Here is a 23,057-nt window from a genome sequence, read left to right as displayed (position 1 = left end):
CAGTTCAGGGTCAGTTCAGGGTCAGTTCAGGTTCAGTTCAGGGTCAGTTCAGGTTCAGTTCAGGGTCAGTTCAGGGTCAGTTCAGGTTCAGTTCAGGGTCAGTTCAGGTTCAGTTCAGGGTCAGTTCAGGGTCAGTTCAGGGTCAGTTCAGGGTTGGTTCAGGGTCAGAGGCTTGACCCGTCCATCTCGGGACCTTCAGATCTGTGCTATTAGCATTAGCATTAGCGTTAGCCAGTCTTTGATAATGAAACTACTTTAGAACATGCTTCAAATCACAATCTAAAGTAAATGTAGCAGAATGTAGGAGTTTAAACCTGTGTCAGATCAAAGTCTGGATGTTTTTATATCGTTACATTCTGTGTTTTGTGCCACAAAAGGAGAGGTCAGGCACATTTCAGCTGGTCAGGCACATTTCAGCTGGTCAGGCACATTTCAGCTGGTCATACATACCACACGAGCTGTTGGAAGAGAAGATGTTTGATATTTGCTGCTTTTGGGAGAAACTGGTTATTTGGCACGTTAGAAACACACTTTTATAAAGAGGCAGTGTTTCCCTGGTCTGACCACTGACCACTGACCACTGACCATCAGAACCATCAGAACCAGCAGAACCAGCAGAACCATCAGAACCAGCAGAACGTGAGTGTAGAGTTATGGAAGATGTTTCTCATGTTGAAAATATGTTTATTTGAAACAGATTCATATTAAAGCCTTGGACACTTTGGGAAACACTGCTCTGCTGTGGTCAAACCCTGTAATGTTCTGTCTGGACGTGGTCAAACCCAGAGTCGAGTTAGAAAGAGATTCTTTGCAGATGTGTCTGAGCAGTCAGATGTTATATGCAGGTGTGTCTCAGCGGTCAGATGTTATATACAGGTGTGTCTCAGCGGTCAGATGTTATATACAGGTGTGTCTGAGTGGTCAGATGTTATTTACAGGTGTGTCTGAGCGGTCAGATGTTATTTGCAGGTGTGTCTGAGCGGTCAGATGTTATATACAGGTGTGTCTCAGCGGTCAGATGTTATATACAGGTGTGTCTGAGAGGTCAGATGTTATATACAGGTGTGTCTGAGCGGTCAGATGTTATATACAGGTGTGTCTCAGCGGTCAGATGTTATTTACAGGTGTGTCTCAGCGGTCAGATGTTATATACAGGTGTGTCTGAGTGGTCAGATGTTATTTGCAGGTGTGTCTCAGCGGTCAGATGTTATATACAGGTGTGTCTCAGCGGTCAGATGTTATATACAGGTGTGTCTGAGTGGTCAGATGTTATTTACAGGTGTGTCTCAGCGGTCAGATGTTATATACAGGTGTGTCTGAGTGGTCAGATGTTATTTGCAGGTGTGTCTGAGCGGTCAGATGTTATATACAGGTGTGTCTCAGCGGTCAGATGTTATATACAGGTGTGTCTGAGAGGTCAGATGTTATATACAGGTGTGTCTGAGCGGTCAGATGTTATATACAGGTGTGTCTCAGCGGTCAGATGTTATTTACAGGTGTGTCTCAGCGGTCAGATGTTATATACAGGTGTGTCTGAGTGGTCAGATGTTATTTGCAGGTGTGTCTGAGCGGTCAGATGTTATTTGCAGGTGTGTCTGAGCGGTCAGATGTTATATACAGGTGTGTCTCAGCGGTCAGATGTTATATACAGGTGTGTCTGAGAGGTCAGATGTTATATACAGGTGTGTCTGAGCGGTCAGATGTTATATACAGGTGTGTCTCAGCGGTCAGATGTTATTTACAGGTGTGTCTCAGCGGTCAGATGTTATATACAGGTGTGTCTGAGTGGTCAGATGTTATTTGCAGGTGTGTCTGAGCGGTCAGATGTTATATACAGGTGTGTCTCAGCGGTCAGATGTTATATACAGGTGTGTCTGAGCGGTCAGATGTTATATACAGGTGTGTCTGAGCGGTCAGATGTTATATACAGGTGTGTCTCAGCGGTCAGATGTTATATACAGGTGTGTCTCAGCGGTCAGATGTTATATACAGGTGTGTCTGAGCGGTCAGATGTTATTTACAGGTGTGTCTGAGCGGTCAGATGTTATATACAGGTGTGTCTCAGCGGTCAGATGTTATATACAGGTGTGTCTGAGCGGTCAGATGTTATATACAGGTGTGTCTGAGCGGTCAGATGTTATTTACAGGTGTGTCTGAGCGGTCAGATGTTATATACAGGTGTGTCTCAGCGGTCAGATGTTATATACAGGTGTGTCTGAGCGGTCAGATGTTATTTACAGGTGTGTCTGAGCGGTCAGATGTTATATATAGGTGTGTCTGAACGGTCAGATGTTTTATACAGGTGAGTCTGAGCGGTCAGATGTTATATACAGGTGTGTCTGAGCGGTCAGATGTTATATATAGGTGTGTCTCAGCGGTCAGATGTTATATACAGGTGTGTCTCAGCGGTCAGATGTTATATACAGGTGCGTCTGAGCGGTCAGATGTTTTATACAGGTGCGTCTGAGCGGTCAGATGTTATATATAGGTGCGTCTCAGCGGTCAGATGTTATATACAGGTGTGTCTCAGCGGTCAGATGTTATATACAGGTGCGTCTGAGCGGTCAGATGTTATATATAGGTGTGTCTCAGCGGTCAGATGTTATATACAGGTGTGTCTCAGCGGTCAGATGTTATATATAGGTGTGTCTCAGCGGTCAGATGTTATATACAGGTGCGTCTGAGCGGTCAGATGTTATATACAGGTGTGTCTCAGCGGTCAGATGTTATATACAGGTGTGTCTGAGCGGTCAGATGTTATATACAGGTGTGTCTCAGCGGTCAGATGTTATATACAGGTGTGTCTCAGCGGTCAGATGTTATATACAGGTGTGTCTGAGCGGTCAGATGTTATATACAGGTGAGTCTCAGCGGTCAGATGTTATATACAGGTGTGTCTGAGCGGTCAGATGTTATATACAGGTGCGTCTGAGCGGTCAGATGTTATATACAGGTGTGTCTGAGCGGTCAGATGTTATATACAGGTGTGTCTGAGCGGTCAGATCTTGTACCTGTGTCTGGATGCGGTTGAGGCCTCTGAACCACAGGATTTGACCTCTCCTCAGCTCGCGCTCTGCACAGTCGATCTCCTCTTCGTCCTCGGCCATTTCTTCTCCCTCGTCTTCTCCAGGCTCCAGACCCAAACCGGCCTCTTTCAGACACGGCAGACGCGCCGTGGGAACCGTCGCTATCAACTGCGACGACACAAACGTCAGCGGTCAGAGGTGGTCAGAGGCGGTCAGAGACCCAAGTCCTCCTCATCAAACCTCTGGACGTTGTATTTAGATTGTCAGTCCAGGAGCCTCATCTTTACAGATTGTGGAGGAGTTTTGCTGAGCTCTCCAGACTTCACACTCCAGATTTATTATTATTAACGCAATTTGTGACATTTCGCACGTTTCCTTTTCCCGACGGAGCGAAAACAGCAGGACAAATGTGGAGCATCAGAGAGACAATCGTGCTCATGTTTTCTTAATAAATAAATCTAAATCCTCCTGAATGATTTAATCCTGATTCACAAAAAAGCGTGTGTATGTGAGGGGCGTGGCTAAAGCTAGTGTGTGTGAGGGGCGTGGCTAAAGCTAGTGTGTGTGAGGGGCGTGGCTAAAGCTAGTGTGTGTGAGGGGTGTGGCTAAAGCTAGTGTGTGTGAGGGGCGTGGCTAAAGCTAGTGTGTGTGAGGGGCGTGGCTAAAGCTAGTGTGTGAGGGGCGTGGCTAAAGCTAGTGTGTGTGAGGGGCGTGGCTAAAGCTAGTGTGTGTGAGGGGCGTGGCTAAAGCTAGTGTGTGTGAGGGGCGTGGCTAAAGCTAGTGTGTGTGAGGGGCGTGGCTAAAGCTAGTGTGTGTGAGGGGTGTGGCTAAAGCTAGTGTGTGTGAGGGGCGTGGCTAAAGCTAGTGTGTGAGGGGCGTGGCTAAAGCTAGTGTGTGTGAGGGGCGTGGCTAAAGCTAGTGTGTGTGAGGTGTGTGGCTAAAGCTAGTGTGTGAGGGGCGTGGCTAAAGCTAGTGTGTGTGAGGGGTGTGGCTAAAGCTAGTGTGTGAGGGGCGTGGCTAAAGCTAGTGTGTGAGGGGCGTGGCTAAAGCTAGTGTGTGTGAGGGGCGTGGCTAAAGCTAGTGTGTGTGAGGGGCGTGGCTAAAGCTAGTGTGTGTGAGGGGTGTGGCTAAAGCTAGTGTGTGTGAGGGGCGTGGCTAAAGCTAGTGTGTGAGGGGCGTGGCTAAAGCTAGTGTGTGTGAGGGGCGTGGCTAAAGCTAGTGTGTGTGAGGGGCGTGGCTAAAGCTAGTGTGTGTGAGGGGCGTGGCTAAAGCTAGTGTGTGTGAGGGGTGTGGCTAAAGCTAGTGTGTGTGAGGGGCGTGGCTAAAGCTAGTGTGTGTGAGGGGCGTGGCTAAAGCTAGTGTGTGTGAGGGGCGTGGCTAAAGCTAGTGTGTGAGGGGCGTGGCTAAAGCTAGTGTGTGTGAGGGGTGTGGCTAAAGCTAGTGTGTGTGAGGGGCGTGGCTAAAGCTAGTGTGTGTGAGGGGCGTGGCTAAAGCTAGTGTGTGTGAGGGGTGTGGCTAAAGCTAGTGTGTGTGAGGGGCGTGGCTAAAGCTAGTGTGTGAGGGGCGTGGCTAAAGCTAGTGTGTGTGAGGGGCGTGGCTAAAGCTAGTGTGTGTGAGGGGTGTGGCTAAAGCTAGTGTGTGTGAGGGGCGTGGCTAAAGCTAGTGTGTGTGAGGGGCGTGGCTAAAGCTAGTGTGTGTGAGGGGCGTGGCTAAAGCTAGTGTGTGTGAGGGGTGTGGCTAAAGCTAGTGTGTGTGAGGGGCGTGGCTAAAGCTAGTGTGTGTGAGGGGCGTGGCTAAAGCTAGTGTGTGTGAGGGGCGTGGCTAAAGCTAGTGTGTGTGAGGGGAGTGGCTAAAGCTAGTGTGTGTGAGGGGCGTGGCTAAAGCTAGTGTGTGTGAGGGGCGTGGCTAAAGCTAGTGTGTGTGAGGGGCGTGGCTAAAGCTAGTGTGTGTGAGGGGCGTGGCTAAAGCTAGTGTGTGTGAGGGGCGTGGCTAAAGCTAGTGTGTGTGAGGGGCGTGGCTAAAGCTAGTGTGTGAGGGGTGTGGCTAAAGCTAGTGTGTGTGAGGGGTGTGGCTAAAGCTAGTGTGTGTGAGGGGCGTGGCTAAAGCTAGTGTGTGTGAGGGGCGTGGCTAAAGCTAGTGTGTGTGAGGGGTGTGGCTAAAGCTAGTGTGTGTGAGGGGCGTGGCTAAAGCTAGTGTGTGAGGGGCGTGGCTAAAACTAGTGTGTGTGAGGGGTGTGGCTAAAGCTAGTGTGTGTGAGGGGCGTGGCTAAAGCTAGTGTGTGTGAGGGGCGTGGCTAAAGCTAGTGTGTGTGAGGGGCGTGGCTAAAGCTAGTGTGTGTGAGGGGTGTGGCTAAAGCTAGTGTGTGTGAGGGGCGTGGCTAAAGCTAGTGTGTGTGAGGGGCGTGGCTAAAGCTAGTGTGTGTGAGGGGTGTGGCTAAAGCTAGTGTGTGTGAGGGGTGTGGCTAAAGCTAGTGTGTGAGGGGCGTGGCTAAAGCTAGTGTGTGAGGGGCGTGGCTAAAGCTAGTGTGTGTGAGGGGTGTGGCTAAAGCTAGTGTGTGTGAGGGGTGTGGCTAAAGCTAGCGTGTGTGAGGGGCGTGGCTAAAGCTAGCGTGTGTGAGGGGCGTGGCTAGAGCTAGCGTGTGTGAGGGGCGTGGCTAAAGCTAGCGTGTGTGAGGGGCGTGGCTAAAGCTAGCGTGTGTGAGGGACGTGGCTAAAGCTAGCGTGTGTGAGGGGCGTGGCTAAAGCTAGTGTGTGTGAGGGGCGTGGCTAAAGCTAGTGTGTGTGAGGGGTGTGGCTAAAGCTAGTGTGTGTGAGGGGCGTGGCTAAAGCTAGCGTGTGTGAGGGACGTGGCTAAAGCTAGTGTGTGAGGGGCGTGGCTAAAGCTAGTGTGTGTGAGGGGCGTGGCTAAAGCTAGTGTGTGTGAGGGGCGTGGCTAAAGCTAGTGTGTGTGAGGGGTGTGGCTAAAGCTAGTGTGTGTGAGGGGCGTGGCTAAAGCTAGTGTGTGAGGGGCGTGGCTAAAACTAGTGTGTGTGAGGGGTGTGGCTAAAGCTAGTGTGTGTGAGGGGCGTGGCTAAAGCTAGTGTGTGTGAGGGGCGTGGCTAAAGCTAGTGTGTGTGAGGGGCGTGGCTAAAGCTAGTGTGTGTGAGGGGTGTGGCTAAAGCTAGTGTGTGTGAGGGGCGTGGCTAAAGCTAGTGTGTGTGAGGGGCGTGGCTAAAGCTAGTGTGTGTGAGGGGTGTGGCTAAAGCTAGTGTGTGTGAGGGGTGTGGCTAAAGCTAGTGTGTGAGGGGCGTGGCTAAAGCTAGTGTGTGAGGGGCGTGGCTAAAGCTAGTGTGTGTGAGGGGTGTGGCTAAAGCTAGTGTGTGTGAGGGGTGTGGCTAAAGCTAGCGTGTGTGAGGGGCGTGGCTAAAGCTAGCGTGTGTGAGGGGCGTGGCTAGAGCTAGCGTGTGTGAGGGGTGTGGCTAAAGCTAGCGTGTGTGAGGGGCGTGGCTAAAGCTAGCGTGTGTGAGGGGCGTGGCTAGAGCTAGCGTGTGTGAGGGGCGTGGCTAAAGCTAGCGTGTGTGAGGGGCGTGGCTAAAGCTAGCGTGTGTGAGGGACGTGGCTAAAGCTAGCGTGTGTGAGGGGCGTGGCTAAAGCTAGTGTGTGTGAGGGGCGTGGCTAAAGCTAGTGTGTGTGAGGGGTGTGGCTAAAGCTAGTGTGTGTGAGGGGCGTGGCTAAAGCTAGCGTGTGTGAGGGACGTGGCTAAAGCTAGTGTGTGAGGGGCGTGGCTAAAGCTAGTGTGTGTGAGGGGCGTGGCTAAAGCTAGTGTGTGTGAGGGGTGTGGCTAAAGCTAGTGTGTGTGAGGGGCGTGGCTAAAGCTAGTGTGTGTGAGGGGCGTGGCTAAAGCTAGTGTGTGTGAGGGGCGTGGCTAAAGCTAGTGTGTGTGAGGGGCGTGGCTAAAGCTAGTGTGTGTGAGGGGCGTGGCTAAAGCTAGTGTGTGTGAGGGGCGTGGCTAAAGCTAGTGTGTGTGAGGGGTGTGGCTAAAGCTAGTGTGTGTGAGGGGTGTGGCTAAAGCTAGTGTGTGTGAGGGGCGTGGCTAAAGCTAGTGTGTGTGAGGGGTGTGGCTAAAGCTAGTGTGTGAGGGGCGTGGCTAAAGTTAGTGTGTGAGGGGCGTGGCTAAAGCTAGTGTGTGTGAGGGGCGTGGCTAAAGCTAGTGTGTGTGAGGGGCGTGGCTAAAGCTAGTGTGTGTGAGGGGCGTGGCTAAAGCTAGTGTGTGAGGGGCGTGGCTAAAGCTAGTGTGTGTGAGGGGCGTGGCTAAAGCTAGTGTGTGTGAGGGGTGTGGCTAAAGCTAGTGTGTGTGAGGGGCGTGGCTAAAGCTAGTGTGTGTGAGGGGCGTGGCTAAAGCTAGTGTGTGTGAGGGGCGTGGCTAAAGCTAGTGTGTGTGAGGGGTGTGGCTAAAGCTAGAGTGTGTGAGGGGCGTGGCTAAAGCTAGTGTGTGTGAGGGGCGTGGCTAAAGCTAGCGTGTGTGAGGGCCGTGGCTAAAGCTAGCGTGTGTGAGGGGCGTGGCTAAAGCTAGTGTGTGTGAGGGGCGTGCCTAAAGCTAGCGTGCACAGGAACAGTTTTGCCTCATTTCTGTGTCTTCTCTCAAAGCGTCTACGCCGCGTTTGAACCTGTCTTTATGTAATGCTAATGCTAATGTTAGACGCTTTATGACCTGGAAATATCAGATTGTGGCTCTTGACAAAGCGAGTGCCGTGCGGCCATAAACAGGAAGCAGCCGTTGCTAACGCGTTTTGCTAGCTTTGTGTTGCTAAGGCTCCACATAGTCGTTAGCATCAGTGGAAACATGGCGCTTTAGCACAAGATGAAGTCAGAGTTTTGTTTCTCTGCTTTTCTGGAGCTAGAGCCTCTCAGGGGCCACTTTGGAGCTCTAAAATGGCCCCGTACGGTTCAAATATAACTCTGGGGTCTGACCTGTCCCCAGAGAAGTTCTCCCACTCCCACAAACAGACACCAGAGCCACTGCTCCATGTTCAGAGGAGCACAGCTGAACGGCTTCCCCCCGAACTGCACGATCACGATCTGCAAACGCACAAACGCACAAACACACAAGGTTATTTCAGGACGACACAAAGTAACAAAGACAGAAAAGAAACGAAAAAGACACGCGTTTCCTGTGTTTGGGTCGTCACCTGCACCGCAAACGTTCCCAGGACGATGGAGCAGAAGATGGGGTTCCTGAAGATGCCGTCGAACACGTTTCTCTCGCCGTGGATCTTCCGGGCGTTGATCTCGTTGAACAGCTGCATGAGCACGAAGGTGTTGAAGATGATGGTGTAGTGTTCAGACGGAGGCGAGTGCAGCGGCGCGTTCCTGCCGCTGTCGATGTTAAAGATGCGCTCGCCTGCAACACAAGGCACATTTACACAGCTGTGCAGGGGGACTGTGCAGGGGGGCTGTGCAGGGGGACTGTGCAGGGGAACTGTGCAGGGGAACTGTGCAGGGGGACTGTGCAGGGGAACTGTGCAGGGGGACTAGACAGACACATCGTTTTTACAAGAGATTGTGGTTAATTTTGGGTTGTTAATGTGTCTTTGCACGTGATTGGACAATGGCTCTGGGGGCAGGTCTTATATAACGGCCTCCATGAAGGTCAGAGGGACTGAACTCTGTCCATGTGACACACACATGTGTGTGTGTGTGTGTGTGTGTGTGTGTGTGTGTGTGTGTGTGTGTGTGTGTGTGTGTGTGTGTGTGTGTGTGTCTGTGTGTGTTGTATGTGTGTGTGTGTGTGTGTGTCCGTGTGTATGTGTGTCCGTGTGTATGTGTGTCCGTGTGTTGTGTGTCTGTGTGTTGTGTGTCTGTGTGTTGTGTGTCTGTGTGTTGTGTGTCTGTGTGTCTGTGTGTCATGTGGCTGTGTGTTGTGTGTTGTGTGTTGTGTGTGTGTGTGTGTTGTGTGTGTGTGTGTGTGTGTGTTGTGTGTCTCAGACCTATGAAGAGCAGAGTGAAGATGATGACGAGCTGATAGACTCCGTGTCCCACGATGTTCTTCATCATGGTCAGGGAGATCAGAGGGTTGTTGCGGCCGTACGGTTTCCGTAGCAACAGCGCCTCGGTCGGGGGCTCGGTCGCCAAAGCGAGAGACGCAAACGTGTCCATGATGAGGTTCACCCAGAGCATCTGAACGGCCTTCAGCGGAGAGTCCTGAGACGACACACAATGCAGCCATGAAGGTCCCTCTGTCCCACACTGTCCCACACTGTCCCACACTGTCCCACACTGTTCCACAATGTCCCACACTGCCAACACTGTCCCACACTGTCCCACAATGCTAACACTGTCCCACACTGCTCAGACTGTCCCACATCGCCCAGACTGTCCCACACTGTCCCACATTGTCCCACACTGCTCAGACTTTCTCACACTGCCCACACTGCTCAGACTGTCCCACACTGCTCAGAGTGTCCCACACTGCTCAGACTGTCCCACACTGCTCAGACTGCCCCACACTGCTCAGACTGTCCCACACTGCTCAGACTGCCCCACACTGTTCTTTACGTCTCACATTTGACCTTGACACAAGTGAACGACCTTGAACATGTGGAATCAGAAGGGTCAGCACAGAGAGTGGTCAGCACAGAGCGTGGTCAGCACAGAGAGTGGTCAACACAGAGTGGTCAACATAGAGAGGACGAGTGTGGGAGTTCACACAGAGATGCAGAGAAATGCACTTCTGTCAGTGTGAGTTAGACTTTGGCCGAGGCGATGAGCAGATCTGTCTGAACATATCTGACCACGAGGAACACGAGGAACACAAGGGACACGAGGGACATATCTGACCACGAGGAACACGAGGAACACAAGGGACACGAGGGACATATCTGACCACGAGGAACACGAGGAACACAAGGGACACGAGGGACATATCTGACCACGAGGAACACGAGGAACACAAGGGACACGAGGGACATATCTGACCACGAGGAACACGAGGAACACAAGGGACACGAGGGACATATCTGACCACGAGGAACACGAGGAACACAAGGGACACGAGGGACATATCTGACCACGAGGAACACGAGGAACACAAGGGACACGAGGGACATATCTGACCACGAGGAACACGAGGAACACAAGGGACACGAGGGACATATCTGACCACGAGGAACACGAGGAACACAAGGGACACGAGGGACATATCTGACCACGAGGAACACGAGGAACACAAGGGACACGAGGGACATATCTGACCACGAGGAACACGAGGAACACAAGGGACACGAGGGACATATCTGACCACGAGGAACACGAGGAACACAAGGGACACGAGGGACATATCTGACCACAAGGAACACAAGGGACACGAGGGACATATCTGACCACGAGGAACACGAGGAACACGAGGGACACAAGGGACACGAGGGACACGAGGAACATATCTGACCACAAGGAACACGAGGGACATATCTGACCACGAGGAACACGAGGAACACGAGGGACACGAGGGACACGAGGAACACGAAGAACACGAGGGACACGAGGAACACGAGGAACATATCTGACCACGAGGAACACGAGGGACACGAAGAACACGAGGGACACGAAGAACACGAGGGACACGAGGGACATATCTGACCACGAGGAACACAAAGAATACGAGGAACACGAGGGACACGAGGGACATATCTGACCATGAGGAACACAAAGAACACGAGGAACACGAGGGACATATCTGACCACGAGGGACACGAGGGACATATCTGACCACGAGGAACACGAGGAACACGAGGGACACGAGGAACACGAGGAACACGAAGAACACGAGAGACACGAGGAACACGAGGAACATATCTGACCACGAGGAACACGAGGGACACGAGGGACACGAAGAACACGAAGAACACGAGGGACACGAAGAACACGAGGGACACGAGGGACATATCTGACCACGAGGAACACAAAGAATACGAGGGACACGAGGGACATATCTGACCACGAGGAACACAAAGAACACGAGGAACACGAGGGACATATCTGACCACGAGGAACACGAGGAACACGAGGGACACGAGGGACACGAGGGACACGAGGAACACAAAGAACACGAGGAACACGAGAAACACGAGGAACACGAGGGACACAAAGAACACGAGGGACACGAGGAACCCTGTTCAGACCCTGTTCAGACCCGTTCAGACCCTGTTCAGACCCGTTCAGACCCGGTTCAGACCCGTTCAGACCCGGTTCAGACCCGGTCCTGACCTGTGTGATGCAGGCGCCGGTGAAGGCCACGATCACCGCCACCACGTTCACCGTGAGCTGGAACTGGAGGAACTTTGAGATGGAGTCGTAGACGTTTCGTCCCCACATCACGGCTTTGACGATGCTCGAGAAGTTATCGTCTGTGAGGATGATGTCAGACGCTTCCTTCGCCACGTCTGTGCCCGCGATGCCCTGAGGGGGGGCGGGGGAGGGGGAGGAGGCGGGGGGAGGCGGGGGGAGGCGGGAGGAGGCGGGGGGAGGCGGGTAGATGAGGCAGGGGTGAGAGAGAGAGAGGAGTTATGATTGGTCCCGTGGGTGAGGCTCAGTCGCTGAGAGGAAACGCCACGTTCTGGTTCAGCTCGGGTCAAATGCCCCAGAGGAACGTCCCGACCCGACACGGGCATCGACCACCGAGCCGGGTATTTAGAAAGTATCGGATCAGATTCAGTGACCTGACGGACAGAACAGCGTCTTCACGTCTTCCACAGGCTGCTAATGCTAACGCTGCTAATGCTAACGCTGGTAATGCTTACGCTGCTAATGCTAACGCTGCTAATGCTTGAGCAGCAGAAACACTGGCTGAGGAGACTGAGCACCATGGTTACAATAGTGACCAGACCTTGGACAAACCTTATTTTTGAGGTTTGAATAGAAACAGTTTTCCTGATAAATACGTTACGCGCTCAAACTCTGTCAAGATTCTACAGAAAATTGAGCTGAATAAAGTCTGACTTAAGTTTGATAAAACTTTCTCTTTCGTTTCTCTTTCTAAGATTAAACCGTGAAATAACTGCATTTGGACTGACACAGAACAAACACGCTTTAAAGAGTTAAGCTAGTTTAATCGAGGCTGTACAAATCGGTTAATGACAGTTTCTACGCAGCTAAGAACAATATTAGAGATAATATTTGGTTTAGCTCAGTGATACTTAAGAGTAACTTTGGTCAAATCAAACAGCGAAACATGGATAAAACTACAAACTTATTCACACGCTACAAAATAATATTATAACACATATTTTTTACAAACTCTCATTCTAAGTGCAAACAACAGGATCAGCATCAAGAGCCAAAGAAACTAGATCTGGACATGCTAACACTGCTAATGCTAACGCACCATCACTTACTCTAAACGTAAAACTCGCCTGGAAAAGACAAAAATCTGAATCTTTTACCATCGCGAAGCCGACGTCGGCTTTTTTGAGCGCTGGGCCGTCGTTGGTCCCGTCTCCTGTAACGGCCACGACCTGCCTCTGCTCCAGGACCGTGCTGTCGATGATGCCTGACACGGGACGCACACACGCGTCATGTTAGCGTTATCACACGGACATGTTAGCATCATCGCACGTACATGTTAGCATCATCGCACGTACATGTTAGCATCAGGCAGAAACAATGTGCTTGTATCTGAAGCGGGTTTCTCACCTTTGACCAGCGTGTGTTTGTCGGTGGGAGACGATCGCGCCAACACTCGCAGTTTGGGCCAGATTTTGTCGATTCGCTCCTGTTCCACCTGTGGCATAAATCATACACATTTATTATTTCTACAAAAAAATAATAATTGTGGGTCTTGTGTTTTAAAATCCGTTTTGGCAAAATATGTCAACTTCCGGCCCGCGGTCCAAATCAGGCCCTTCAAACGGTCTGATCCGGCCCGTGGTGTTTGTTCATATTTAGATGATGTGAATAACCTCTTCACATAAACATGAAACACATTCAACTCTTTCCATAAAACTCAATATTTGTTTACATTTTCTCGACAAAAACAATCATATTTTAACACAGCATCAGAACTCAAATGTGGTTCGCACAAAGTGTGAAGGGAAAGTCCTGACCTCTCAGTCCTGACCTCTCGGCCTCAGTGTGACCTAACCTCTCAGTGACCTCTCGGCTCAGTGTGACCTGACCTCTCGGCCTCAGTGTGACCTGACCTCTCGGTGACCTCTCGGCTCAGTGTGACCTGACCTCTCGGTGACCTCTCGGCTCAGTGTGACCTGAACTCTCGTGACCTCTCGGTGACCTCTCGGCTCAGTGTGACCTGACCTCTCATTACCTCTCGGTGACCTCTCGGCTCAGCGTGACCTGACCTCTCGTGACCTCTCAGCTCAGTGTGACCTGACCTCTCGGTGAACTCTCGGCTCAGTGTGACCTGACCTCTCGTGACCTCTCGGCTCAGTGTGACCTGACCTCTCGGTGACCTCTCGGCTCAGTGTGACCTGACCTCTCGGTGACCTCTCGGTGACCTCTCGGTGACCTCTTGGCTCAGTGTGACCTGACCTCTCGGTGACCTCTCAGCTCAGTGTGACCTGACCTCTAGGTGACCTCTCGGCTCAGTGTGACCTGACCTCTCGTGACCTCTCGGTGACCTCTCGGCTCAGTGTGACCTGACCTCTCGTGACCTCTCGGTGACCTCTTGGCTCAGTGTGACTTGACCTCTCGGTGACCTCTCGGCTCAGTGTGACCTGACCTCTCGGCTCAGTGTGACCTGACCTCTTGTGACCTCTCTGTGACCTCTCGGCTCAGTGTGACCTGACCTCTCGTGACCTCTCGGTGATCTCTCGGCTCAGTGTGACCTGACCTCTCGTGACCTCTCGGCTCAGTGTGACCTGACCTCTCGTGACCTCTCGGCTCAGTGTGACCTGACCTCTCGTGACCTCTCGGTGACCTCTCGGCTCAGTGTGACCTGACCTCTCGGTGACCTCTCGGCTCAGTGTGACCTGACCTCTCGTGACCTCTCGGTGACCTATTGGCTCAGCGTGACCTGACCTCTCGTGACCTCTCGGCTCAGTGTGACCTGACCTCTCGTGACCTCTCGGTGACCTCTCGGCTCAGTGTGACCTGACCTCTCGGTGACCTCTCGGCTCAGTGTGACCTGACCTCTCGTGACCTCTCGGTGACCTCTCGGCTCAGCGTGACCTGACCTCTCGTGACCTCTCAGCTCAGTGTGACCTGACCTCTCGTGACCTCTCGGCTCAGTGTGACCTGACCTCTCGTGACCTCTCGGCTCAGTGTGACCTGACCTCTCGGTGACCTCTCGGCTCAGTGTGACCTGACCTCTCGGTGACCTCTTGGCTCAGTGTGACCTGACCTCTCGGTGACCTCTCAGCTCAGTGTGACCTGACCTCTAGGTGACCTCTCGGCTCAGTGTGACCTGACCTCTCGTGACCTCTCGGTGACCTATCGGCTCAGCGTGACCTGACCTCTCGTGACCTCTCAGCTCAGTGTGACCTGACCTCTCGGTGACCTCTCGGCTCAGTGTGACCTGACCTCTCGTGACCTCTCGGCTCAGTGTGACCTGACCTCTCGGTGACCTATCGGCTCAGCGTGACCTGACCTCTCGTGACCTCTCGGCTCAGTGTGACCTGACCTCTCGTGACCTCTCGGTGACCTCTCGGCTCAGTGTGAACTGACCTCTCGGTGACCTCTCGGCTCAGCGTGACCTGACCTCTCGTGACCTCTCGGTGACCTCTCAGCTCAGCGTGACCTGACCTCTCGTGACCTCTCAGCTCAGTGTGACCTGACCTCTCGGTGACCTCTCGGCTCAGTGTGACCTGACCTCTCGGTGACCTCTCGGCTCAGTGTGACCTGACCTCTCGGTGACCTCTCGGTGACCTCTCGGTGACCTCTTGGCTCAGTGTGACCTGACCTCTCGGTGACCTCTCAGCTCAGTGTGACCTGACCTCTAGGTGACCTCTCGGCTCAGTGTGACCTGACCTCTCGTGACCTCTCGGTGACCTATCGGCTCAGCGTGACCTGACCTCTCGTGACCTCTCGGCTCAGTGTGACCTGACCTCTCGTGACCTCTCGGTGACCTCTCGGCTCAGCGTGACCTGACCTCTCGTGACCTCTCAGCTCAGTGTGACCTGACCTCTCGGTGACCTCTCGGCTCAGTGTGACCTGACCTCTCGTGACCTCTCGGCTCAGTGTGACCTGACCTCTCGGTGACCTATCGGCTCAGCGTGACCTGACCTCTCGTGACCTCTCGGCTCAGTGTGACCTGACCTCTCGTGACCTCTCGGTGACCTCTCGGCTCAGTGTGACCTGACCTCTCGGTGACCTCTCGGCTCAGTGTGACCTGACCTCTCGTGACCTCTCGGTGACCTCTCGGCTCAGCGTGACCTGACCTCTCGTGACCTCTCAGCTCAGTGTGACCTGACCTCTCGGTGACCTCTCGGCTCAGTGTGACCTGACCTCTCGTGACCTCTCGGCTCAGTTTGACCTGACCTCTCGGTGACCTCTCGGCTCAGTGTGACCTGACCTCTCGGTGACCTCTCGGTGACCTCTCGGTGACCTCTTGGCTCAGTGTGACCTGACCTCTCGGTGACCTCTCAGCTCAGTGTGACCTGACCTCTAGGTGACCTCTCGGCTCAGTGTGACCTGACCTCTCGTGACCTCTCGGTGACCTATCGGCTCAGCGTGACCTGACCTCTCGTGACCTCTCGGCTCAGTGTGACCTGACCTCTCGTGACCTCTCGGTGACCTCTCGGCTCAGCGTGACCTGACCTCTCGTGACCTCTCAGCTCAGTGTGACCTGACCTCTCGGTGACCTCTCGGCTCAGTGTGACCTGACCTCTCGTGACCTCTCGGCTCAGTGTGACTTGACCTCTCGGTGACCTATCGGCTCAGCGTGACCTGACCTCTCGGCTCAGCGTGACCTGACCTCTCGGCTCAGTGTGACCTGACCTCTCGTGACCTCTCGTGACCTCTCGGCTCAGTGTGACCTGACCTCTCGTGACCTCTCGGTGACCTATCGGCTCAGCGTGACCTGACCTCTCGTGACCTCTCGGCTCAGTGTGACCTGACCTCTCGTGACCTCTCGGTGACCTCTCGGCTCAGCGTGACCTGACCTCTCGTGACCTCTCAGCTCAGTGTGACCTGACCTCTCGGTGACCTCTCGGCTCAGTGTGACCTGACCTCTCGTGACCTCTCGGCTCAGTGTGACCTGACCTCTCGGTGACCTATCGGCTCAGCGTGACCTGACCTCTCGGCTCAGTGTGACCTGACCTCTCGTGACCTCTCGGTGACCTCTCGGCTCAGCGTGACCTGACCTCTCGTGACCTCTCAGCTCAGTGTGACCTGACCTCTCGGTGACCTCTCGGCTCAGTGTGACCTGACCTCTCGTGACCTCTCGGCTCAGTGTGACCTGACCTCTCGGTGACCTATCGGCTCAGCGTGACCTGACCTCTCGGCTCAGCGTGACCTGACCTCTCGGCTCAGTGTGACCTGACCTCTCGTGACCTCTCGTGACCTCTCGGCTCAGTGTGACCTGACCTCTCGTGACCTCTCGGTGACCTATCGGCTCAGCGTGACCTGACCTCTCGTGACCTCTCGGCTCAGTGTGACCTGACCTCTCGTGACCTCTCGGTGACCTCTCGGCTCAGCGTGACCTGACCTCTCGTGACCTCTCAGCTCAGTGTGACCTGACCTCTCGGTGACCTCTCGGCTCAGTGTGACTTGACCTCTCGGTGACCTATCGGCTCAGCGTGACCTGACCTCTCGGCTCAGTGTGACCTGACCTCTCGTGACCTCTCGGTGACCTCTCGGCTCAGTGTGACCTGACCTCTCCCTTCTCGTTGCGGATGCGTCTGTTGAAGTCCTTCCCCTCCAGGCAGATGAAGTCGTCTCCCGGGTGGATGATGCCACACTTGGCGGCGATGGCTCTGGCCGTGTTGATGTTGTCCCCGGTGACCATCCGCACCGTGATGCCCGCGCGCTGGCACTTCCGGATGGCATCGGGCACCTGCCGGACACAGAGCCGGACACAGAGCCGGACACAGAGCCGGACACAGAGCCGGACACAGAGCCGGACAGAGGGCGTTCAGGCTTTAGATAAGATATCGATATAATGAAAGCAGCTGAATCATCTGTAAGTGACACTTCTGGAATGATCTAAACACTAATGTTCGCTCTAGAATCAGAAGGTTTGATTGGATGAAGCTGGTCACATGATCGAGGACATTCAGGACACTAAAGGAAACACTTACAGTCTGGAATAAACGTTGAATGCATTTTAATAATTCATAATGAATAATGGATCTTAGAGCCATTTCCCCAGATGTGCTTTATTCACTCACTGCACACTTAGCCACGGCTGCCTTGGGGCAGACTGACTGAGGCTGACAATCTGTGCCATCGACTGCGCCACATTCACAGGTGGAGGCGTGCCCTATGTAAACCTAACCCCACAAAGTTTGTCTCAGGCAGGAGGCCACGCCCCTCAGGCAGGAGGCACTCCCTGCCTGAATGGAGTTGCCTCCTGTCTGAGGGGAGTGGCCTCCTGCCCGAGGGGAGAGGCCTCCTGCCTGAAGGGAGTGGCCTCTTGCCTGAGGGGAGTGGCCTCCTGCCCGAGGGGAGTGGCCTCCTGCCTGAGGGGAGTGGCCTCCTGCCTGAGGGGCGTGGCCACTCCCCTCAGGCAGGAGGCCACTTCCAGAACCTCCCTCCACAGGTCTGTGTACTTGTTTGTTTGTTTGTTTGTTTGTTTACCTCGGGTCTGACCGGGTCCTCGATGCCCACCACAGTGATGCAGGTCAGCTCTGCCACGATGTCGGCCTCGTTCTCCCAGTCGGGCTCTGGGTTTGGAGAGAGGTCTTTGTACGCGATGCAGATGGTTCTGAGGCCTTCACACGCCATGGGCTCGATCACCTGCAGAGAGAAGCTCTAACTGAGCATGTGCAGAGGAGAGAAGCTCTAACTGAGCATGTGCAGAGGAGAGCTCTAACTGAGCATGTGCAGAGAAGAGCTCTAACTGAGCATGTGCAGAGGAGAGAAGCTCTAACTGAGCATGTGCAGAGGAGAGAAGCTCTAACTGAGCATGTGCAGAGGAGAGCTCTAACTGAGCATGTGCAGAGGAGAGAAGCTCTAACTGAGCATGTGCAGAGGAGAGCTCTAACTGAGCATGTGCAGAGGAGAGCTCTAACTGAGCATGTGCAGAGGAGAGCTCTAACTGAGCATGTGCAGAGAAGAGCTCTAACTGAGCATGTGCAGAGAAGAGCTCTAACTGAGCATGTGCAGAAAAGATATTTTGAGGACTCCAGGACAAAACTTGGAGTTTTCACCTGCTTGACCATCTCGTCTCGGTCTCGCGGGCGGAAGCTGCGCGGTTCTCCATCGGCGTCGAGGACGTAAGAACACCTGCAGGGAGAGGGCAGACGCAGCCCGTTAGGGTGGTTCCGCGGCTCGTTAATGCGGCTCCGCGGCTCATTAAGGCGGCTCCGCGGCTCGTTAAGCTGGTTCCGCGGCTCGTTAAGGCGGCTCCGCGGCTCGTTAAGCTGGTTCCGCGGCTCGTTAAGGCGGCTCCGCGGCTCGTTAAGCTGGTTCCGCGGCTCGTTAAGGCGGCTCCGCGGCTCGTTAAGCTGGTTCCACGGCTCGTTAAGGCGGCTCCGGTCCAAACGTGAGGAGCAGACTCACTTTTTCAGCATGATCTCAGAGGCTCCTTTGCTGTAGAGGCGAAACGTCCCGTCTGACAGCTTGATGACCGTGCTCATGGACTTCCGCACCGAGTTGAAGGTGTAAACCTGAGGAGCACAAACAGACGGAGACGTGAAGGACGCAGTGGACATGCTGGACACGTGTGACCTTGGGGGCGGAGCTCTGACCTTGTAGAGCTTCTCCTCTGGGATCTGCTCTCTCACTGGAGCGTAGTCCTGCCTCAGGTCCAGCACGAAGCCCAGGAGCCCACACTCCGTTTTGTTGCCCACCTGTTTGGCCAGGCCCCCCTCCACGTCGGGCGGCTGTGGGGACAAAAAGGGGTCAAAGGTGAGGAGCTCTACTGGGCCCCTGAATGCTTGTCATACTGGGCCCCTGAACGCTTGTCATACTGGGCCCCTGAATGCTTGTCATACTGGGCCCCTGAATGCTTGTCATACTGGGCCCCTGAATGCTTGTCATACTGGGCCCCTGAACGCTTGTCATACTGGGCCCCTGAACGCTTGTCATACTGGGCCCCTGAACGCTTGTCATACTGGGCCCCTGAATGCTTGTCATACTGGGCCCCTGAACGCTTGTCATACTGGGCCCCTGAATGCTGGGCCCCTGAATGCTTGTGATACTGGGCCCCTGAACTGGGCGCCTGAATGCTGGGACCCTGAACACTTGTCATAGTGGCCCCTGAGTGGGACTGACCAGGATCTTGGACGTGTAGGCGCTGTTGATGGAGATGGCGTGAACCAGAAGATCCAGAGATTTAGAGCTGATCTGATCCGGGCCCGGGACGGATCTGTGGTGGACGTCTCCTGCAGGACAAGGGACAGGTCTAAACCAGGTCTGAACCAGGTCTGAACCAGGTCTGTGCGACAGGTCAAAGGTCACTCACCGATGTAGGACTGGACCACGGTCATGCGGTTGGTGGTCAGCGTTCCCGTCTTGTCGGAGCAAATGGCCGTGGCGTTTCCCATCGTCTCACACGCGTCCAAGTGTCTCACCAGGTTATTGTCCTTCATCATTTTCTGTTCGGAGACGAAGAAGAGTCAGAACAAACACAAAAGAGTCTCCTCACGCCAGATCTGATCCGTAACACGTTCTCCTGAAGCTTCACGAGAACCAGATCCACGTTTAGTTAAAAGCACCAAACCACATGGTCCAGGAGCGTGAACATGTGTCAGAACATGTGTCTGAACATGTGTCTGAACATGTGTGATCTTCAGAACATGTGTCAGAACATGTGTCAGAACATGTGTCAGAACATGTGTGATCTTCAGAACATGCGTCAGAACATGTGTCAGAACATGTGTCAGAACATGTGTCTGAACATGTGTCAGAACATGTGTCAGAACATGTGTCAGAACATGTGTCTGAACATGTGTCTGAACATGTGTCAGAACATGTGTCAGAACATGTGTCTGAACATGTGTCTGAACATGTGTGATCTTCAGAACATGCGTCAGAACACGAGTCAGAACATGTGTCTGAACATGTGTGAGAACATGTGTCAGAACATGTGTCTGAACATGTGTGATCTTCAGAACATGCGTCAGAACACGAGTCAGAACATGTGTCTGAACATGTGTGAGAACATGTGTCAGAACATGTGTCTGAACATGTGTGATCTTCAGAACATGCGTCAGAACACGAGTCAGAACATGTGTCAGAACATGTGTCTGAACATGTGTGATCTTCAGAACATGCGTCAGAACACGAGTCAGAACATGTGTCTGAACATGTGTGATCTTCAGAACATGCGTCAGAACACGAGTCAGAACATGTGTCTGAACATGTGTCAGAACATGTGTCAGAACATGTGTCTGAACATGTGTCTGAACATGTGTCAGAACATGTGTCAGAACATGTGTCTGAACATGTGTCTGAACATGTGTCTGAACATGTGTCTGAACATGTGTCTGAACATGTGTCAGAACATGTGTGATCTTCAGAACACGTGTGATCTTCAGAACATGTGTGATCTTCAGAACACGTGTGATCTTCAGAACACGTGTGATCTTCAGAACACGTGTGAGCTTCAGAACACGTGTGATCTTCAGAACACGTGTGAGCTTCAGAACACGTGTGATCTTCAGAACACGTGTGAGCTTCAGAACACGTGTTACGTGTGACGTGTTCTCACCTTGACAGAATAGGCCAGTGAGATGGTGACGGCGAGTGGCAAACCCTCAGGAACTGCCACCACCAGAACCGTGACGCCGATGATGAAGAACTTGACAAAGTACTGGACGTAAACCGGAGTGCACTCTGCCATCCACGTCCGCCCTGAAGCACACGTGTCACAGGTCTAGAACAGGTCTAGAACAGGTCTAAAACAGGTCTAAAACAGGTCCAGAACTGGTCCAGAACGGATCTAGAACACGTCTATAACAAGTCTATTACAGGTCTAGAACAGGTCTAGAACATGTCCGAAACAGGTCTAAAACAGGTCCAGAACAGGTCTAAAAAAGGTCTAGAACGGGTCTAAAATGGGTCTAGAACAGGTCTAGAACAGGTCTAGAATAGGACTAAAACAGGTACAGAACATGTCCAAAACAGGTCTAAAACAGGTCCAAAACAGGTCTAGAACGGGTCTAAAACTGGTCTAGTACACGTCTAGAACAGGACTAAAACAGGTCCAGTACATGTCCAAAACAGGTCCAGAATAGGTCTAAAACGGGTCTAGAACATGTCCAGAACATGTCTAGAACAGGTCTCGAACACGTCTAGAACAGGACTAGAACAGGTCCAGAGCATGTCCAAAACAGGTCTAAAACAGGTCCAGAACAGGTCTAAAACAGGTCTAGAACGGGTCTAAAACGGGTCTAGAACATGTCTAGAACAGGACTAGAACATGACTAGAACAGGTCCTGAACATGTCCAAAACAGGTCCAAAACAGGTCCAGAACAGGACTAGAACAGGTCCAGAGCATGTCTAAAACAGGTCCAGAACAGGTCTAAAACAGGTCTAGAACGGGTCTAAAACGGGTCTAGAACATGTCTAGAACAGGACTAGAACATGACTAGAACAGGTCCTGAACATGTCCAAAACAGGTCCAAAACAGGTCCAGAACAGGTCTAAAACATGCCTAGAACGGGTCTAGAACAGGTCTAAAACGGGTCTAGAACATGTCTAGAACAGGTATAGAAAGGGTCTAGAATGGGTCTAAAACAGGTCTAGAGCAGGTCTAAAACATGTCCAAAACAGGTTTGGTACAGGTCTAGAACGGGTCTAGAACGGGTCCAGAACAGATCTAGAACGGGTCTAGAACATTTCTGGAAAGGCTCTAGAATGGGTCTTGAACGCGTCTGCAGCGGGTCTAAAGCAGGTCTAAAACTGGTCTAGAGCCGGTCCAAAACATGTCCAAAACAGGTCTGAAACAGGTCTAGAACAGATCTAGAACATGTCCAAAACAGGTCTAAAACAGGTCCAGAACAGGTTTGAAACAGGTCCAGAACAGATCTAGAACGTGTCTAGAACATTTCTAGAAAGGCTCTAGAATGGGTCTGCAACAGGTCCAAAACTGGTCTAGAAGGGGTCTAAAACAGGTCTAAAACAGGTCTTGAGCCGGTCCAAAACAGGTCTTAGACAGGTCTGGAACGGGTCTAGAACATGTCTAGAACTGGTCTAAAATGGGTCTAGAACGGGTCTAGAACTGGTCTAAAATGGGTCTAGAACAGGTCTAGAACAGGACAGCATCAAACCTCCACAAACCTTCAATTACAAATGCGTCGATGACAAAATAAAGAACGAGGATGATGACAGTGATCGCCGACATCACCAAACCTGAAAACAAACAAACAAACAAACAAACAAACAAACAAACGCACAAACAGAGTTTAGAACCAGAGTTATATAGACAATATCAAACTGAGCAGCAGCAAAATTCATGTTTTAACAGTGAAAATGGAGATTTATCGTCTCTAATCTGACATTTCACAGATTTCCTCTTAATAAACGACTCATTAGATGTTTTTCAGATTTTAGACCTCGTCACACTGAGACTGCTGTTGTCATGGTGACAAATGACATCCTCCTGAACACTGACACGGGCAAATCCTCAGTCTTAATTCTGTCATATCTGATGCTGCTTTTGACACTGTCGATCATGGGACCCTCTTACAGAGACTAGAGGACTGGGTGGTCATCACTGGCACTGCCCTAAACTGGTTAAGGTCCTATCTGGAAGACAGGAAGTACTTTGTGTCTCAGACCACACACCCCTGACCTGTGGAGTGCCACAAGGGTCAGTCCTGGAACCCCTTCTGTTCAACCTCTACATGCTGTCGTTAGGTCACATGACACGCAGTGAACATGTGACCTATCACAATGATGCAGACGAGTCAGATCTATGTTTCACTGTCGGCAAGTGAA

At 52.5% G+C, this 23,057-nt stretch overlaps 1 protein-coding gene across 5 annotated transcripts in view; it reads right to left on the bottom strand.

The window, feature by feature from the left end:
• LOC140348275 (plasma membrane calcium-transporting ATPase 3-like) overlaps positions 1-23,057 on the bottom strand; it is a 74,867-nt gene that overhangs the window by 8,703 nt on the left and 43,107 nt on the right. For all 5 annotated transcript variants that reach the window (XM_072434308.1, XM_072434305.1, XM_072434309.1 and 2 more), the window contains 16 exons: positions 22,398-22,469; positions 20,826-20,968; positions 19,578-19,710; positions 19,388-19,497; positions 18,862-18,996; positions 18,674-18,780; positions 18,322-18,397; positions 17,750-17,908; positions 16,827-17,006; positions 12,692-12,779; positions 12,442-12,548; positions 11,267-11,458; positions 8,992-9,205; positions 8,194-8,405; positions 7,976-8,083; positions 3,012-3,194 (listed from right to left, as the gene is read on the bottom strand). In XM_072434308.1, the coding sequence (XP_072290409.1) occupies positions 3,012-3,194; positions 7,976-8,083; positions 8,194-8,405; positions 8,992-9,205; positions 11,267-11,458; positions 12,442-12,548; positions 12,692-12,779; positions 16,827-17,006; positions 17,750-17,908; positions 18,322-18,397; positions 18,674-18,780; positions 18,862-18,996; positions 19,388-19,497; positions 19,578-19,710; positions 20,826-20,968; positions 22,398-22,469 (2,219 nt within the window). The remainder of the gene's footprint in view (positions 1-3,011; positions 3,195-7,975; positions 8,084-8,193; positions 8,406-8,991; positions 9,206-11,266; positions 11,459-12,441; positions 12,549-12,691; positions 12,780-16,826; positions 17,007-17,749; positions 17,909-18,321; positions 18,398-18,673; positions 18,781-18,861; positions 18,997-19,387; positions 19,498-19,577; positions 19,711-20,825; positions 20,969-22,397; positions 22,470-23,057) is intronic.

Source organism: Eucyclogobius newberryi, unplaced genomic scaffold (genome assembly GCF_026437365.1).
Source record: "Eucyclogobius newberryi isolate DKJ021-1_F unplaced genomic scaffold, fEucNew1.0.hap1 SCAF_65, whole genome shotgun sequence".
NCBI lineage: Eukaryota > Metazoa > Chordata > Actinopteri > Gobiiformes > Gobiidae > Eucyclogobius > Eucyclogobius newberryi.
Note: the sequence above shows the minus strand (reverse complement) of the source record. Positions and strands in the feature narration are given on the sequence as shown.